The sequence below is a fragment of the Zosterops lateralis genome (assembly GCF_965231275.1).
Source record: "Zosterops lateralis genome assembly, chromosome: 4".
NCBI classification, from domain to species: domain Eukaryota; kingdom Metazoa; phylum Chordata; class Aves; order Passeriformes; family Zosteropidae; genus Zosterops; species Zosterops lateralis.
In genome coordinates this window covers 4,617,137-4,635,516 of record NC_139765.1, presented here as the reverse complement: position 1 = coordinate 4,635,516, position 18,380 = coordinate 4,617,137, and the positions used below count along the sequence as shown (strand labels likewise).

Sequence of the window (18,380 nt, the reverse complement as noted above, 5' to 3'; positions counted from 1 at the left end):
CGGCTGAATTGGTCATCTCACACAGGCAGTCAAAGCATCTCACATCCACTTCAGCTTCATCCAGGAGGAGCCAGCCATACATATTCCCATTCTAAATTAGAAGTCGTCTTGTTCAAGCAGGCAGATTGTTCATCGGAGCCTCCCAAAGTGGTTTCTATGCTAAATTCCGTATGTTGTTCAAATTTCCACTTGACACAGGAAACTTCAAAAGGTACTGTTGTCATGATTGACAGCACTTCTAGACTCTTTTTTTTAACTAGTTGGATCAAAGGTTAACTTGTCCCTGTGACAGGTACAGCCTTTATTTCCTGATGTCAGGCCTTTGTATGTTGAAGAGCATTTAAAAGTCAGCTTATGCTTCTAAGAACAACTGCTTATAATACCCTGGGTTACTTTGATTTCTTACATTTCAGATAGGCCACAACTTCTCACTATTTAGTTAAACTTTTATCCCCAGCACCATCCTGCCACTAAAATCCATAAACAAATCTACACTGAAATGTTTTTTGAAACTGACTGACATCTCTTTGATTTGCACAAACTCCATCACACCAGCACAATATCCCTCCCAACTGCAAACACCCAGTGCAGGAGTCAAGTCAGCACAGTCCTGCTGTGTCCTATGACAGTCTTAATTATGTCAGGATTTCTCCCCACTTTATCTAATGTGGATATCCTGATTTACCAGACAATCAGTATTAAACAGAAGCACAGGGAATATCATGCAAATCCCAACACTTCCTGGTATTCCCAAAGAATCTGTGAGAGATACCATTGTATCTTCCCCAGGAACCTGTGGAGACTGATACAAAATGTATCTGGACAAAAGAAATTCAGGATTTCTACACTGGAAAAGGGAAATAAAGACAACCCTCAGAGGGCAGTTACACTAATATATTTTTGTGACAAAGACAGCAATGAAGTACAAGCAAGAGCTCTATTTAAAAAGTTTTGTTGAGAAGCTGAGAAAGTCATGGGTGTGTGTCTGAAAATCAAATTTTATGACTGCTGACATTTTTTTCATGTAAAGTAGTTTAAAATACATGTAAGTATAAAGTAGTTAATATATAAAAATATAAAACATGTGGTTTTATATATAAATATAAGTACACACACACACATATATGTATGGCTCAGAAAAACTCCAGTGGTGGAGACCCGTGTTGGTCCCTTCTCAAGGAAAATAAATGAAAGCATTCTCCACAGTTTTTAATATTTTCACATAAAAAAAAAAAAAAAAAAAAAAAAAAAAAAAAAAAAAAGTGTGACATTGGGACCAAAGTTCAGTAAATAAACACAACCTTGCTCAGAAACAACTTTTAAAGCAGATACTGATTTTTATATTTGCACTTTTTCTAACACTGAAGAGTTCCTATGACCCTCCAAGGTAGTTGTGTCTTGTCAGCTGAAGGCTGTTAACAAATTAATTTGCATTTTAGCTGAAATTTCTTGTAGCTGATGGCTGAACCAGGTGCACTGTTAGACCAATTATACTGGCGCCAAAACACTGGCACAGGTGTTTCAGCTTACACTCATTTAACCTGATGAAATGACTCTCCAGGTGAAAGTGTGTGCAGAAGCAAGGCCTTAGGAGCTAAAAGTAAAACTTGAAACAAAGACAGGAGGTTTGAGGAAACCCCCAGGAGGAGAACAGTGCTGTGCCAATGAACAGGAGGATGAAGGATGTTCTGTTTTGGTGCATCAGAACACAAGTGAATCTCATTCTTCATGCAAGCACTGCCTGGTGCTGCTCTGTTAGGAGCCTTCTTTTTACTAAGAATTGCTAAGCATTGAAAGGACACAAATTAAGAGTGCCCAGAAGTCAGAAAGTGCCATTTGTTCCTTGCAACCTCTGAAAAACCAGAAGCTGCTGGACACCTGCAGCCAGAGCATGTTAAAAACAAATATTTTCCTGCCAGGCCACAGGAAAAGAACAGAATCACAGAATCCTCAGGGTTGGGAGGCACCTCTAGAGATGCTCTAGTCAGGGTCACCCAGAGCAGGTGGCACAGGAACATGTCCAGATAAGTTTGGAATGTCTCCAGAGAGGGAGACTCCATTCCCTCCCTGGGCAGCTCTTCCTGTGCTCTGCCACCCTCTATAGAAAAAAAAAAAAAAAAAAAAAAAAAAAAAAAAAAAAAAAAAAAAAAAAATATTTCTTCCTCATGTTGAGATGAAACTTTTTGTGTTTTAGTTCACAGTCATTGCTCCTCATCCCATCACTGGCCACCACTGAGAAGAGTCTGGCACCATCCTCAATGCCAGCCCTGTAAAGATATTTCTCAGTCTTCCACAGCCAGAATAGCGCCCTGTAAACATTCCAGACCCCTCATCATCTTTGTTTCCCTCTGCTAGACCCTCTCCTCATCCTTCTGATGAGCCCAGCACTGGGTCCAGCAGAGCAGCCCCAGAGGTTCCCTCATCCACAGGGTGGGCGAGTTTTGCACCACACCAAGGTTTTACTTCACCCAGCTCCTCACAGGGAGAATTCTCCCCGAATTATCCTGGAATTACCGAGCCTGGAACATTCTTATTGCCTCTGTATGTGAGGGAACAGAGGCCGTGAGGGGGGTAGGGCGGCTTTGCCCCTCACTCTGCAGGTGCCCTTGATGAGAGCGGGCAGGGCCGGGCAGGACGCGCCGCCGGGCGGGGCATTAACCCAACCGAACCGAACCGGGCCAGGCCAGAGCGGTCCCGCCACCCAACCACCATGGACGGGCCGGCAGGAGAGCCGGGAATGGGCTGTGGTAATGGTAAGACTCATGGATGAGGGCACAGGGAGAGAGAGATGAGTGATGCTGCCTCCCGTTAATAACCGGGAGGAGGCTCCCGGCAATGAGCCCTAATGAGCGGCCCCCGGGGGAGGATAAGCACTGCTCAGGGAGGGTATTTGGGCCCTTATTAGCCTCCCACAGCCTGGCCCTGCGGCTGGGAGTGATGAATTCCCCAGCCCTCCTGTCCCAGGGCTTGGAAAAGCACCTGGCCGGGGATATTGGGGTCTTTCCTTTGTGTCACACCCGCTGCTTTGGGGTTTCTCATTTGCGCCTTTCCCCCCTTTGTCCAGTTTTCCTCCTCTTTGTGTGGAGGGACCTCTGGAGCCTTTTCTTTTCACCTGTGTTCGCCTGTGTTCACTGTGGCGTTGTACCACCCCAAACTACCCCAAAAAACTTCGCAGTTCAAGTGTTTGGTTTGTCCCGAGGAATGTCTAAGGAGAGGTGGTTGTGAGGTGGAAAAGGTGGCTTGGCTTCCTGCAAGTGCAAATATTCCAAATTAGCTATTCCTGATGTTCCCACTCGGTTAAAATCCCGTCTGCTTGATGTCCTGTTTGTCTAAAAGTGGGACAAAGTGATGTTCAGTCTGGTCTCTGAATGATGGGAGAAAGGAGTGGTTTTATAACTCCTCCTTTGTTACCAGGGAGGCCCATCTTCCTCTCCAAACTTGGTTTTCATTTCAGCTCTTTTCCTTGGCAGTCCCACATGGTTCTGAGGTCTTTGCTCTCTGCTCTAGAAATAAAACACAGCTGCTTACTTTCACCTGGAGGACTATTTCTGTAAAGAATATTAAACTCCCAGGTGTCCATTTCTGCTACAGGTACAAGGTACTCACATAAGACTTGGACACTTATTTTGTGATGAAATCACATACTGGGGTTTGCATAGAAACAAATAAAAACCCTGCTCAAATAATGTAAAAATACTTTTTTTTCCCTACAAAATGAGTGAGAGAAGCTCAGATGCAACCAGGAGGATGGCGGAAAAAGGAATTATATAGACCAGAGACAATTTCTTCTTCATGGAGTTCTTGACCTTCCCCATCAGGATATTTCATCTCATTTAACTGCAGTGGAAACTTGCTGCTGCTTAACAAGATCAAATTATTATAGCTGCATAGTTTCCTGCTTCTGTTTCTTTCCCCTGCAACTAATTTGGTTCTCTTAATCCTGTAAAAAGCAAATTAGATGCTCTTGGAGCAGCCTGCCATCCCCTCAGACTTCTATGAAGTTTCCTTCATCTGCTTGGAATTGTGGGGCTCCTCCTTGATTAAGTTGTTTCAGAAAGAGACACTGAGGCAGAAGCAAATCCTTTATTTTGGAATTGTACTAATATATTATCAAAGGCAGAGCACAGTGAAATGAAATTATTTTATCTCTCCCCCCCCCGCAAAAAAAAATCAACTAAAACAAACAAACAAACAAAAAAAACCCCTAAAAAATCAAGTTTCTCTGTTGTCACATGCTATTGAAATGCTGCCAACAGTCTGCTCAAACTTTCTTCTCTCTAGACAGAGGCAAATACTTGGGTTTGGGTTTATTATTCTACCTCCTATTCTTATGAAATAATCACTTTTTTAAAAATTTCAAGTAGCAGAAATCACACTGACTCTCATGTTCTGAGCCACTTGCGAGGTTTTTGGAACTTTTTATTTGTGTGTCAGCTGGGAAAGTGTAAGGCTTCTGTATTATTCTGTTGCCTGTTTTAATTCTTTCTCTTGCTGTGTTCTTTCTGACCTGTCTTCTACTATTCAGTCTTTCTTATTGTAATACAGTTTGTGGTTTTTGTTAAACGTAGTTAGACTTCTGTACCTAATTTTGTCCTCATCCCCATTTTTCACTGTCTTGTAAGTCTGTTATTTAGAAGTGTGCCTGAAGCTGCAGAGAAATAATTTTAGGCAGTTATTAGAAGTTTATACAACAAATGTTTAAATGTTTTATTGTTTGGCCAGCTTTGGTATGATAGAATTCTATAAAAGTAAAAAAGTGATGATATTTGTCAGGTAATCCCTGCTGACACAGTAGACAAGAATTTTCCTTCTTTCTTTTGCTCATTTTAATAAGGTGACAGAATCTTGCCAGGTCATTGATTTTTGTTCTGTTGCTTATTCCAGAGACCTGTGTTACCTCTGGGACTGTTTTCCCACTACTGTATTTGTATATGTGCAAGCTTCCCTTTATTCTCTGTGCCTGGAATTACTCTCTCCTGTAGTTTACAGTTGTTTTTTTTTTTAAATGAGGCTTTTCTCATCACACATTTGAATACCTCCAGGTTGACCATATCAAATTCTTTGCTGTTGCTTTCCTGGCAGGCACCAGTCTTTATTTTGAGCTCTCTGGTTCTTGTCACTGTTGGGTTTTGCTGTGTGGGCTTTTCCTTCCCCCATAACTGTGACTCCCAATCCAGGCACATCCACCTTAGGCAATGGGCATGTGGGGTGGGGTTTGTTGTTTTGGGTTTTTTCCCCAATTTTTGCCTTGTAGAGTTCCAGGAGGAGAAGGAGAACACGCTGCTGAATACAGAGCACTTCGTGGTGGATGCTGATGCTGTTGGCAGCCACGGTGCAGGGAGCAGTGTGCTACCTGCATTCCCAGGCACACCCAGACAAGAAAAAGTTGAGGATGACTTGGGAATAGAAGATAGGAACAGCTCTGTGAAGAAGGTGGAAGGAGATGGGGTATACAGCACCCTGCAGGTAGCTGGGTCTTCTTCCCAAGGCTCTGTTGTCCTTGATGGCCAGCGTGACTTTGGGCAACCATTGGATTTCGGTGGTGACACAAAGGTTGGATTAGCACAGGAGCCCACAGGTCAGTCAGGGTCACAAGAGCACTCTGAGAGTTACTGCCCTGCTGGCACTGAAATGGAAGCAAAGAAGGAAATAACTCAGAAAGCATCCAGTGGAGTACCTGGAGCTCCCTGCAGGCAGGAGGAGACCGGCCCGGCCCCTCACCGATCCAGAAGTGCTGCAGCTCAGAATTCCTACAAGGGCTCCTCAGTCCTGGAGTCCAGAGGCAGCCTTAACCTGGCCAAGGGAGGAAAATTCTTACCTGTCAAGAAGAAGCCCCGCACCTTCTACAGTGCAGGTAGATCCCAGGGCACACAGTGACATTGGCAGTGCCAGTGGCACTTGGTGTTCCCTTCCCTATGCTGGTCTGCTCTAACTGGTATTGCACTGCACTCCACATCATTAGATGTGTGAAGACTTCCACTAATAAAGGTTGCTGAGTGTCTTTCATTTGAAGCATCACTAGCAATGCTCTTTGCTTTTGAAACAGCAAAAGAAGATTTTTGTTTATTTTTGTGATTCACTTAGAAAAAAAACTTTTCTGTTACTCATGTATAGTAAAAATGTTCATTTTCTAATGTTTCTCTCTCTTGTTAATTTTTTTTTTCCTTGTTTTCTTGTCACATATTTCCCATCTCTCACTCTCTTTGGACAATGCATCATTTCTAGAGCAGCTAGGAGAGCTGGAGAAGATGTTCCAGGAAGATCAGTATCCTGACAGAGAGAAGAGGAGGGAGATTGCGGCTGTGGTTGGTGTGGCACCAAAGTGTATCCTGGTAATGCCTGCTGGGGGACAGTGCTGCTGTGGGTTCTGTGCAGAAAAGGATTGGGCAGGGACTGGGACATGGCCAGTGTCCCCATGTGTAGATGGTTCTTTCCTGAATGCATCCCTTTCCTCCCATTTTTCAGGTCTGGTTTCAGAATCGCAGGGCAAAGTGGCGGAAATTGCAGAAGTCAAATATAAAAGGCAACAGAAAGTATCCAGCATCATCAGCTCTGTCAGTTCCCTTTGGATCAGAGAGTTATGGGTGAGGAACTTACTCTGTTTTGTTGTTTTTCCACGATTGATACCTAAGAAATTAAATATTTTCTTTTGCTATTTTCCCTTTACCTTTAAACAGTGTACAGCTGAGCATTGAGTTGGACCTAGGTAGCCTGCCAGGTCTCTGGGTAAATTGTGGTGGCCCCTCCTGAAAGTCCTCTTGATTAACTTGTAGCACAGATTAATCAAATTAATTTTGAACTAAAAGTATTGAAATTTCTCTGTCTGTAGTCCTCCTCATCAAGGGATGAGATGGAAAAGTTTATGGAATCATCTCTTAATTTTTAGTTTCTATGAATGCATGGGCCAGGTGGTTTGGGTGTGCTTGGGGATTCTTTTAACCCAGTTCTCCCACCACTGCTTTCCATTTCCATGGATTTTCACTTGGTGATGGAAATGGTGCTTGCTTAGATCAGTCTTAAAAAGTCATGGACTTCTTTGAAGAAATACAAGGTAGCACCTTTCATATGTGAGCAGGGGGCATTATTAGGGGGAAAGGGAATATGTAAGAGGATAGATGGTCTTTTGAGGGATGGTGAATGTGGGAGGGGAAAAATCAATCTCCATAGGGATGTATTTATGGCAGTCTGGAGTGAGTGTCTTCTTATGAACAAAACCAAATGAAAAGAAGAAAAATTAAGTGGAAGAGGAGAAATTAAAGTGAAAGATTGGAGAGCACCTTACTTCATTGCACTGCTCCTTCTGCCTGTCCTATACAAGTGACCTGGGGCTGCTTCCCCAAAGACTTTTGGTACGACATTCCTTGTGCTTGTAGTCAGATAGTGCTTTCCCTTTGCACTTGCTGCCCCTTGTTGGATAGAAGAGTGCAAGATTGGTCATAATGCCCTGCCTTGTTCTCTGTGTCTGCTGCAGGGCACATCCTCTCCCTGTGCCTCCATTGCCTGATGCTGCTGGAGACCAGCCTGCCCTGCTGGGAGCAGACCCTGGAGCTGGGAACTCCTCCAGCCTGCTCAGCACACACCCTACATCTCCAATCTCTGCCTCAGGTAAGACCCCAACCAGCCTCGAGTGTTTTGCACAGCTGCAGCATCAGCTGGTGGAACTGGGAGGTTCCCAAATGCTTTAGGAAAGGCCATGTCAGAGCCTTTATGCCAACAGTGCTAAAGGTGATACTGAGTCACTCCACAGGCTGAGAAAGTTGGGGCTGTTCTGCTTGAAGGAGAAAAAAATTTTGTGGAGACCTCAGAGGAACCTTCTGGTATCTGAAGGGGCCTACAAGGAAGCTGCAGAGGGACTTTTCATCAGGAACTGTAGTGGTGGGACAAAAGGGGATGGATTCAATCTGAAGGAGGGGAACTTTAGGTTAGATACTGGAAGGAAGAAATTCTTTCCTGTAAGGGTGGTGAGGCACTGGCACATAGAGGCTGTGAATGCCACATCCCTGGCAGTGTCCAAGGCCAGGTTGGATGGGGCTCTGAGCAACCTGGGACAGTGGAAGGTGTCCCTGTCCATGGCAGGGGGATGGAATGAGATGGTCCTTAAGGTCTCTTCCAATGATTCTGTGACTGTAGGAACAACAGCTCCCTGCTGATTGAGTCTCTACCAGTTATGTACCAGCCCTGTGGTGATTCTGTGCTAATTCTGGAAACGGATTTGCAGTCCTTATTTCTGTCCTAGCACAAGCCAGCAAGGAATTCTGAGTAGGACTTCATAAGGATAAGTGAGCAGGGCATTCTTCCATAACAGTGTTTGACACTGGTCCTGCTGCTGTAAATGATGAGGGGAGTGTTGTTCTGGTTCTGATGCTCTCTATGGCAGATACACACTCCCCATATTCTGGTTTAGAAGGAAACATTCTGGCTACAGCCTGAGCCAAGTGAGCTGTTTAAGGAAGATTCACTCTGTGAACTGCTGGTGTTGTAGAGGCTCCATCAGGTACTCCACACCTTAAAACATCCAGAGGGCCTTCCTTGGCTTCTCCAGGCAGGGCAGGTTGCTATTTTGTGCAAGACCTTGAGGGAGTGAGAGTAGCTGAGTTCCAAAGCTGAGGGCTGGATTCACTGTTGCAGTGGAGTTTTAAGTCAGTGGGGTGTGCTGTTCAACCAGTTTTCTACCCGAGGAGCTGCGTTAAAAGATTGATGGCAACGAAAGAGAGAGGATTTGTCTAATTGTTTGTTGATGTGTGCAGTGCAAGAGCATTCCCTGGAGCTTTAGGGGTGCTCCCTAAAGCGTTTCCATAGATACGTTTGTGTTTCCAAGTTGGCACAATGTGAAAAGATTTTCAAAGTTATGAGGACTCCACCACTTCCTTAGGGATGGATTTCCCAAGCAGTGGATGTGCTGACATGTGGTACTGCTGTGTGTGTTTACCTGCTTGCCAGTGTAATTCATTATTTGGAATTTCATGCCATTATGTCTGTCCCCTTGTATTCTAAATATATCAGTATTAAGGCCAGTTCCTGCAACTAATTTTCTAAGAATTACTGAATTTTTTTTAACAGTGCTTTTACCTTAAAGGTATTTTGGTATGGTGGAAAGCAACCATGAGATTGCATCAATAAGTTTAGAATGTGTTGCTAAAAGTATGGAATTGAGATACTTTCTGTATAACCTAATCTGGTGCTTCTGTTATTTAAATTTGCCTGTCATCCTCTCAAGGCAGGGGCTCCTTTAGTCAATCCAATGACCTTTTTAACCAGTAGGACTGTAATTCAGTTAGTTCCAGTTTTTCCACTTCTTGCAACAGAGTAAATATGGTCAAAGTGTTTGAGTAATTCACTGCTTTCAGGGTGATGAAGTGGTGTAGTCTGTTGAGCCCTGTATTTAATTGGATAAAAACCAAGGTTTTGCGTAACAATTTATTTAAAGGAAACAAGCCAAATATCCTCTGATTTCTATGCTTTAGGAACCTCTCCTGGTTCTTAAAGTACCTCTGCAGACACAGTATTTAGTCAGGAGAGAATATCAGGGAATCACGGAATGGTTTGAGTTGGAAGGGACCTTAAGGATTGTCTCATTCCATCCCCCCTGCCATGGGCAGGGACACCTTCCACTGTCCCAGGTTGCTCAGAGCCCCATCCAACCTGGCCTTGGACACTTCCAGGGATGGGGGAGCCCAACCTGTGCCAGGGCCTCACAGGGAAGAACTTCCTTCTAATATTCAACCTCAACCTACTCCCTGTCAGTGTGAAGCCATTTTCCCTATTAGATAATGTCTGTCAGAGAAATAAAAGTTTTATTCAGGGACATGATCTTGTACTCTGCTTGTACTCTTCCTAGGGGATCTGCACACTGGGATGCAACTCTCCATATGGAAAACACAAGCAATTCTTTATGATAGTAAAGAAAAGTCCCATCTGAATTCTTGGTGCAGTGTGTAAGGAAGAAAAAGGGCAAGTGTCCTCTCTGAGGAAAAGGACTGATATTACATGTAGAGAGTCCTTGTAGAAGAGAGATCTGCATGGCACAATCACCTGGAAAGCTCCAGTTGCAGTTTTTCCTTACTAGGTGTAGGATAACTCAGCTATGGGGAATGAAACTCACTCATTTTTTTTGTTGTTGTTTACCATTGCAAAGTCAGACTTCTTCTCTTTAAGAATGAAACAAACAATGAAACAGAAGGAAAATGAAAGCCAACATGACTCGAATACATTCAGCATCCTTGTTCAGAAAAATGCTTGCCTGGAAATAGGGCCATCCATGGACCACCTATTTTCTTTATTAGGGTTGCTCAGAAAATGAAGGAGACAAAACTTGGATAGGATAAAATCCAGATTAACAGAGGCAAAACAAAAGAGGAAAATAATAATAAAATTATTATTAATAAAAAAGGTTATCAATTTACAAGGCAAAACCAATTGCTTTGAAGTGTCCCTTGTGGAAACAGCTCATGGATGGTTTCAGCAAAAGCCTCTGTGATCATGGTGCAGTTGGCCCCACACCTGCTGGAGTGGCTATTCAGGTGCTTTCCTTTTTAACCACTTTCAGCAGGACAAGAAAATTATTTAAGTGCAGAGAACAGTGTCATCTATTACCCCAGACCTTTGCAGAGTGTTCAGTGCTGCAGTTTCCATTGGTTTTCCTTGCTCTACCCAGTTCTTCTGACTGTCTGTTGGTTTGTGTATTTTTTTTTTTTTATGTCCCACTGTTTTTACCAGTTCTCCAAACAAGCTGATTGAAAATGTCAGTGAGTTGTATTTGAGATGTGTGTTACCTTGCTGGCAGTTATGGCTTCTGATTTGGATATGGTAGCCACACTACTTGCCATAAGAGCCTTTTGTGCCTCAAAACTCCAGTTTTGAGCTTGCTTTGATCTTAGAAATGTTTTGGTTTTTTGTTGTTTATTTTGGTATGTTTTTTTTAACTTTTGCTAGACAGCATGATTGAAATTAATGGGGCTTTTTTTGATGCTGGCAGTTATTTGAAGTTTTTCTTGGTTTTCTGAGATTTCTTCCTGATACATATATGTCTGTGATCCATTGGCTTATGTTTTCTTTAGAATTAACCCCTTAGAAAGAAAAGTTCCTTTCTGTGCCTCTGGTTTGTGGGTGGAGATTTTTCTGCCCCACTGGTTTTGCTTTTGCAGGAGATCCTTTGTTTCATGTGTCTGCTTTGCTGAGGACACCTGTCAGGAGCTCAGCCTGTGCAGGTAACTCTTAAGCAAATAGCAAGGTGATTAAATTCACTGGCAGAGATGGGATTCTAATGGAAATCTTGGGAGCAATTGGATGAAGTTGGATATGGTCTGTCAAAGAACATGAAATAAATGACAAGCTCCATGACTTCACTTACAGGACTCTGGCTTTCAAACAAATTTTGAACAAATATGTTTTCTCATGATTTCAAGACAAGGACAAATCTATGAAAAGCTTTGTGGTGGCCCTTGATGCTCCAGTAAAGGCTTGAAACAGAAAAACCATTCTGTTATTGACCAGTTAAGTCAAGTTTAGTGCTAGGACTGGTTCAGAGATCTGGAGCTATAAATTACTGAATTGCTCTCCAGAAACTTCCAAGGTTGTCTCATGGACTGAGAACCCAGAAGTAATGGAAGCAAGAAATAAAAATCCTACTGTTACATTCCCATGTTCACTGGAAAGCCTTCTGAGGCTCTCCCTCTCTCTCTACATCAGTGTCAGGAAGAGCCACAGAATTGTACAATGTAAGTATTATCTCAAGCCAGGGGTCAGAATTCTTCATGGAACAGCTCTAGAATCTTTTGTGGATATGTCAGGTTCAGCAGATATGACCTCTCTGAGAATTGTTTCTTCCTACAGCATTTGTGACTTTATTTAGAAGACGCAATTTCAGTGTCTCTTTGAAAGGACAGAGAAGAAGAGGTGACTTTAGAAAAGGCTGAACCAGCTCTTAGGAGATGGAGGGTGCTGTCTCAGAGTCTTATTGCCTGCAGGTCCTATTGCCACCATCCACAAAGATTACCTGCACTAAGCATTGCAAATATTTTTTTAAAAAATTAAAATCTTAAGTAGGTATGAAAGTAGGTTTAGAAGTGATTTCCTGGGCTGCTTGTGTTCATCCTGAGGAAGAGCAGGGCCATCTGCAGAACAGCTCATCCTGCTGTCATTATTGAACTGGAGCTTTACCTGGTTAGGAGCTGCTTCTCAGGTAAGTTGTGTCCCCCATCACTGCTGTTCCAGAACGTTGGTGTGAACAGTCTGGGGCACAATGGTCAGGGGAACCAGTGCTAAAGAAGGGTTTAAAAAGATCAGAAGAGATCTTCAGTTTCATTTCTGGCTAAGCCAAAAACCTGGAATGTGACAGGTACATCAGAAATGCTACCTGGTATGGATAAATAGTGTGTTCAAACAAGAAGAATAAACTACTGAGAACTGCATGGGTGTGTGAATGCTTTAGAGATGCCATCCTAGATCTTGCTTCAGTTTTCTGACTAAGCCCAAAGTCAGGGCTATTGAAAACTTGAAAAATTTTCATTGAAACATTGTGATTCCTTCTCCATTCCTTCTCTCCAGCAGAGAGCTGGAAAAAAACAGAGTGTGGGAAGATGCAATAAGAGGCACAAAACTGCCCAGCACACTGGGAATCTGAGAAACAGTTCTGCAAGATGTTGAAGTGGAAACTCCCCTTCAGCTCTCTGGACGTGCATTCCAGAATTCTCTACAGGGTGCTAATACTTGTGGCATTTTTATATTTAGGTTTGTGTTTAAGGCCTTTGAGTCACACCTGGTGGAGTGCATTTGATGTTACTCTCTATGCCTGCAAGGGTGAAGTGCAGCTGCAGACTTTGCCTGAAAGCTTTGCCATGTGTGGGAGAGCTTCACCTGAGCAGCTGGTGATATTTTCTCTTCTCTTCCTCATCCTTGTGCTGGTTCAGCCTACCTAGGCTGGAGAAATCATTGCAGCTTCCTGCACACATTTGTGAAGAGAGAAACCATTTGCTAATTGCCATAATTAAAGAGAAACTCATTTTCTTGCACCATGCCCAAGCTTCTTGAGCTTCATGTGTAGTTGTTACTCTGGATCACCAGCATACCTCATTCTGGCCTTTAATTTCCTCTATTGTCCTCTTTCCACAGAGGCTGTTCTGTAGAAAACTGTTCCTCTCTCCTTTTCCAGCAGTGACTGAGGAGACAGGTCACCAAACAAGATTCTAGCAACCAAAAGGTGTTGGTTTCCTTTTCCATCTCCCATCTTCTTTTTTCCCAAGGACCTTCAGCCGCCATCTCTACTTTTTTAATTTTTGTTTTTGCCATGACTCATCAGAGGCCAAACCAGGAGTGTTTCAATGCAGCCTAGACAGTGGATTTGTAAAGGCACAGCTTTGTTTCTCTCAGAGCACAGTTCATTTTTTCAAAAGGGTGATCTGTGCAGCTCACTTCTCCCAGAGGGCAGGAGAAATGGAAGATGACTGGGGGATTGTTCCTGGCTCTTTTCCAAGAAGTACTTTGCTTCATTTGGCTGCCTTCTTGAGAGCTGGATAAAGATAGTATGCAGAGACTGAAATCACAAAGGTAATTTTATTTAACCAAATAAACATCATCCTGTGTTCCAGAGAGCTTGCTTCTACTCCCTTTTGCCTCTCAACAGCAGCGCTGATCCTCATTTATTTTTATTCCCATCAATTAATATCCACTCTTTTCACTGGCATCTTGCTTTTCTGTCCTGCTCCTCTTGTCATTCCCTCTGCTTGCTCCTGCAGATTCCCAGTTTGACAATCTCTCTGTTTTATTCCCAGCCTCCTCGGTGGCAGGAATGGTGGCAGCCAGCGAAGCACAAGCTCAGGGCAAGGCTTTGCCACAGCTGCACTTCAATTCCAGCGGCGTGGAATGTTTCCCGGGTTTCCCCAGCCCTCCTCCCATCCGCAGGGCCAGCCTGACGCTCAGCCTGCCCTTCGAGCCCCACAGCCACGCTGTTCCTCTAATGCTGGACATGCCTGGCAGTGAATGCTGCTTGGGCAGCCAGGAAAATGGATCTGGGGAATCCTTCTCTTACGACATCCAGAATCAAGGGTAGGAGCAGATCAGAGTGTCTTTGAGGGAGACGGGAAAAGCAGCCCCTGGGAGAAGCCTTGGGGAGGGAAGGTGAATGTGGGACAGGGGGATGAGGAATTAGGTGGGAGCATTAATGGAAAGTGAGATGCACATGTGACAATATCCTTTAAAGGGAGAGTGAAAAGCTGTATGATGTGAATAATAAGGGGTGCCTGCTAAGAGACAGGTGCTGCCTGTACTCAGAGTGCTCTCAGAATTGCGTGCCTGTCATGTCAAAGTGAGGGTGTTCCAAGCTTTGCAGAGTGGGAAGGTAATCCCCACTTGAACCCCTTGTTCAAGAATCCTGCTGTGAAAGCACTTCACTAGAGTGGCTTTTGTGGCCCTTGTCCTGTGCCTGGCATTTGGAAGGGAGGGTTGGTGATAAAAGAGTTGTTAATTGGACAGGTTGGTGTAGCTGTTGACTCTCCTTTGATCTCTGGGTTCCCTCTCTCCTTGCTCTCTGCAGCTTCAATTCACCAGTTTCCTGCCCTTACCTAGAGCAGCTGGAGCCTGGAGACAACCTGGAAGCCACCTACTGTCAGTACAGCAGCCAGGAGGGAATCTATGAGCTCCCCCAGTTCTGTCACCAAGGTCACCTGGGCAGCAATATGTTCTCCAGTGACCACCTTCCTCCTCCAACACTCCTGGAGTCCCATCCAGCCTTGCCTGACTTACCTGGCAACAGTGGGGCCATGAGCTATGGAGCCACACAAGGCTATGTACAAAACCACACAGGGGGACCACTCATGCCACAGCAGCCAAGTGGCAATTCAGGTAAATTTCTGAAATATTTTGGTGTCTCGCTCCTCTGGAATAACTAAATAATACCCTGAAACATTCAGCATGGTCAGTGGGGTTCACTGATGACTGTGGCAGAAAGAAGGAACATCCATATGCCTGCACAAATCTATAGATGTGCCCATCTTTTTTTCCCTTAATTTCCTTACATGCTTGATTTATTTTTTTTTTAAGTCCTGAGTGATCTGTTCATTTGAATTCAAAGTTATGACTCAGACTGCACATGTCAGGAAGAGCATTAAATGTGAATGTGTCAGATAGTGCAGAGGTTTTGTCTGGACTGGAGAAGTGACTTTTCTTTTCCAGGAGTGTCCTGTTGTATACACAAACATCCTTTTGTTGTATGTGGTGGGAGTCGAGGGTGCAAAGTGGAAAAGGTGCCACAGCAGATGGGATAGTTGGAGATAGTGAGGAAAAACAGCCTTCTCACTGTTTGGCTTCGCAGAAACCACTTTGAAATATCATGTTATGGATCTTAGGGTAGTACAAAAGAAGAGGGAGACAGGAGCCAACAGAGTATGGACATAGGTTCTTCCTCTGACTTGAGTTTGCAGCAGCATTGAAATAAAGGCATTCCAGCATAATTTTCTGAAAAAAACCAAAAACCTCTAGGTAAAAATGGCATTGTCAAGCTCCTTGTTTTGTGTCTGGGCTTTGTATTTTGAAGTTATTTGTGCCCAAGCATAATCAAATGACAGACTGCTGTAGTTAATTCATTTGGGCTGACAGGTTTGTTAAATTAAGGTCACGCTCCATATGCTCCATCCCTTGTCTGATGACATGAAAGAACAAAGAGTTTTAGCCCACAGATGCTGCTGCTGTTTTTGTACCAGTTGTGTGGACCTTGTCAGGGAGGGAAGTGTGACTCACATCAGGCTGCAAGCTGGCTCCTGTCCCCACTCTTCCCAGCTGACACTCTGCAGGAGAAGGTTGGCAGCACCCCTGCCATCTAACACACTTGGCCCTGCTCCCTGCTCTAGTTCCAAGGCATAATTATTATCTTCTGTGGCTTTTCAGTCTGAAGTGCCAGAAATAATGAGAGGGCTGTACCCCTGACTGCATGAAATCAGTTTTTCTAGCTTGATGCCCAAGCGTGTGTTGCATTCCTTGGGGCATGTTGTATGAGCATCAAAGGGTGTGTAAAGGTGCAAGGTGGTAAAATTAGAAGGTTGTTGAAGGAACAGAGGCAGAGTTGATAATTCTCTTACTCCATACTTCTGTCCAGGGCACAATCAGCAGTGAATGGATTTTGGGTTATGAAATGGGGTTGATGACCAAGTTCACAGAATCAGAGAATGCTGGAATGGCTTAGTTTGGAAAGGGTCTTAAAGCTCATCCAGTTCCAACACTCTGCTGTGGACAGGGACATCTTCCATTAGACCAGGCCCATCCAGTCTGGTCTTGAACACTTCCAGGGATGGGGCAGCCATAGCTCCTCTGAGTTCCAGTGCTTTACCACCCTCACAAGGGAGCAGTTCCTTCCTGAAAAGGTTCCAGGATTCCCAAAGTGCAGGGCTGGAAACCAGTCTATCAGTGCAGGCACACCTGTGAGTCTTACATCAGCACATAAGCAAGTGAGCAGCTTAGTTGAATTATGGATAATAATTAACAAAATAATCCTGCTTCCTGGTTTACAGCTTTTATAAATGAAAGTGAAGATTAAGCATCCATCTTGTGCCTGGCAGAGCTAACTTGGAAAATGAGGCTGGAAAAAAAAATTGGGGATGTCTTTACTGTCATAACATACACTCAGGATCAGTGCTGAGTGGCATGGAGTTCCTATAGATTATAATAATGCTATGAACTTCCTAAGCTTTTCTTCCAAAGAACCATGTTTTGGTTAAATACACTGCAGTGTAAAGAGCAAAGTGATCCTTGATGTGTGTGGTGATTGCTGCTCTGCAATGCTGTGTTTGCCTTGAGCAAAGCACAACACACATCTTGTACATAGATGTGCTTCCTTTATTTTCATTATTCTTCTTTTCTTGGTGGCTTTTCCCTCAGCAGACATCCCTGCCTATCCAGCTGTGTCCTGGAGTGATTTCTACATGCAGGGAGCTCCTTTCTCCAATCAGCTGCATCCTCAAATGCCTTTTCCCAGCACAGCAGGAGGACAGTACCTCACAGAGTCCTACCTCCTTCAAGTGCCCAACGGAGCAGTGCCTGAATCCGTGCCACAGGCTGGAAAACAAAAGGCACTGACACCACCAGAGCCAAGTTCCTTCCAGAGCCACCAAACAGAGCCAGAGGTGGCAGCACTCACTGAAAAAGAAGACTTAGAGAGCAGCAGCGAGAAAGGAGCGACTGATGGTGATGGTAACCAGCTGATTGTTTTCTTGGAGAAGGAGGTGGGGGAAAGGAAAGAGTTCTAAGAGCAGTATCTCCCCTGAATGCAGGATGGAAACTGGCATAATTTTTTTATTATGAGCTGCTGCTTGAGACAGCTCCCATGATCTTAGTTCTTAGATCCATCTGCTTTTGGAAATGGGGACAGAAAAGTCAGTAAAATAGATGTGAAATTTCCTCAGACATCCTCTGTTATGAGCTGTATGGCCACACAACTGATTATTTCTAAGACTTCCAGAGGCATAAACACCTCTCTTCAAGGCAGAACTTCACCAAGAAGGGGAAGGGATGGTTTTCTGCTTGGATTCTCAGGCTTTTATCTTGAAAACAGAATTACCTTACTCTAGAATTGTTGAAAGGTGTAATATGCCATAAATATTCTTTGGAAGGGTGCCTTTGTGGGTGGTGTGCACCTCATTTTGAGATGTAAAACATTTGAAAAATTCAAGGTATTTTGTGTCACCTTTTCTTACAAATTTGTTTGGGGTTTTTTTTTTTTCAGAAATTAAAGAAGAAACTAATGACTGATGCTGCACTTAGGAAAAAAAAGGAAGAGAAAAAATTGCTATTTTAAACTCTGAAAAAGAAGATGAGTCCAAAAAAAAGAGAGAATAATATTATTTGCAAAAGATGCACTTTTTTATTTCTTTTTTTGGTTGTATTTTTTTTCCTTGTTGCCATGATTATTGTCTTGCTGAAGAAAGAAGCAAAGAAGCAGGGATGTTTCATTCAATCAAAGTTCCTGCTCTGTTTTAGTGGCTTTTTTTTTTTTTTTTTTTTTATTTTTTTTTTTTTTTTTTTTTTTTTTTATTTTTTTTTTTTGGTGCAACTCTCCTGGCTTTACCTTTAACAAACTCTAATCTTGACCAGGCCTCAGACAGGAAAGAGCTGATACAGGAGCTAGAGTCCCATGGGTGAAAATTCCACATCATGCAAGTGTCAGAAGGTCTGGCTGCTGTCCTGGAATACAGGGGAAGAGAAACCAGGAGGAATAAGATTTATGTAAAACAAGAGGAGAAACTCCAGCAACTACACTTGGTTTTAGGGACTCCAGACAGCAAAAGTGTCATTGGAAGTCCACCAGTGATTTGGTGTTTGCTAGCTTTGAATTACTTCTGAAAAAATTCCTTCCATTGTAAAACTCTAACAATAAATAGACTGTAACCATAAAT

General features: G+C 43.5%; 1 protein-coding gene across 2 annotated transcripts; it reads left to right on the top strand.

Moving 5' to 3' along the window:
- Window positions 1-2,737: 2,737 nt before the first annotated feature.
- Window positions 2,738-17,736, top strand: NOBOX (NOBOX oogenesis homeobox; the record flags this gene model as incomplete). Of its 2 annotated transcripts, XM_083859093.1 has the most annotated exons (9): window positions 2,738-2,753; window positions 5,255-5,854; window positions 6,226-6,332; window positions 6,466-6,584; window positions 7,472-7,605; window positions 13,770-14,043; window positions 14,531-14,838; window positions 16,867-17,172; window positions 17,711-17,736. In XM_083859093.1, the coding sequence occupies 9 exons, from the start codon at window positions 2,738-2,740 to the stop codon at window positions 17,734-17,736; spliced, it is 1,890 nt and encodes a 629-aa protein (XP_083715219.1). The 2 variants fall into 2 exon arrangements, 1 of the variants encoding a protein (XP_083715219.1); XR_014589818.1 differs by lacking the exons at window positions 2,738-2,753; window positions 5,255-5,854; window positions 6,226-6,332; ... (3 more) ...; window positions 16,867-17,172; window positions 17,711-17,736 and adding an exon at window positions 13,370-13,545 and having other exon boundaries at window positions 13,770-13,881.
- Between the last annotated feature and the right edge of the window lie 644 nt (window positions 17,737-18,380).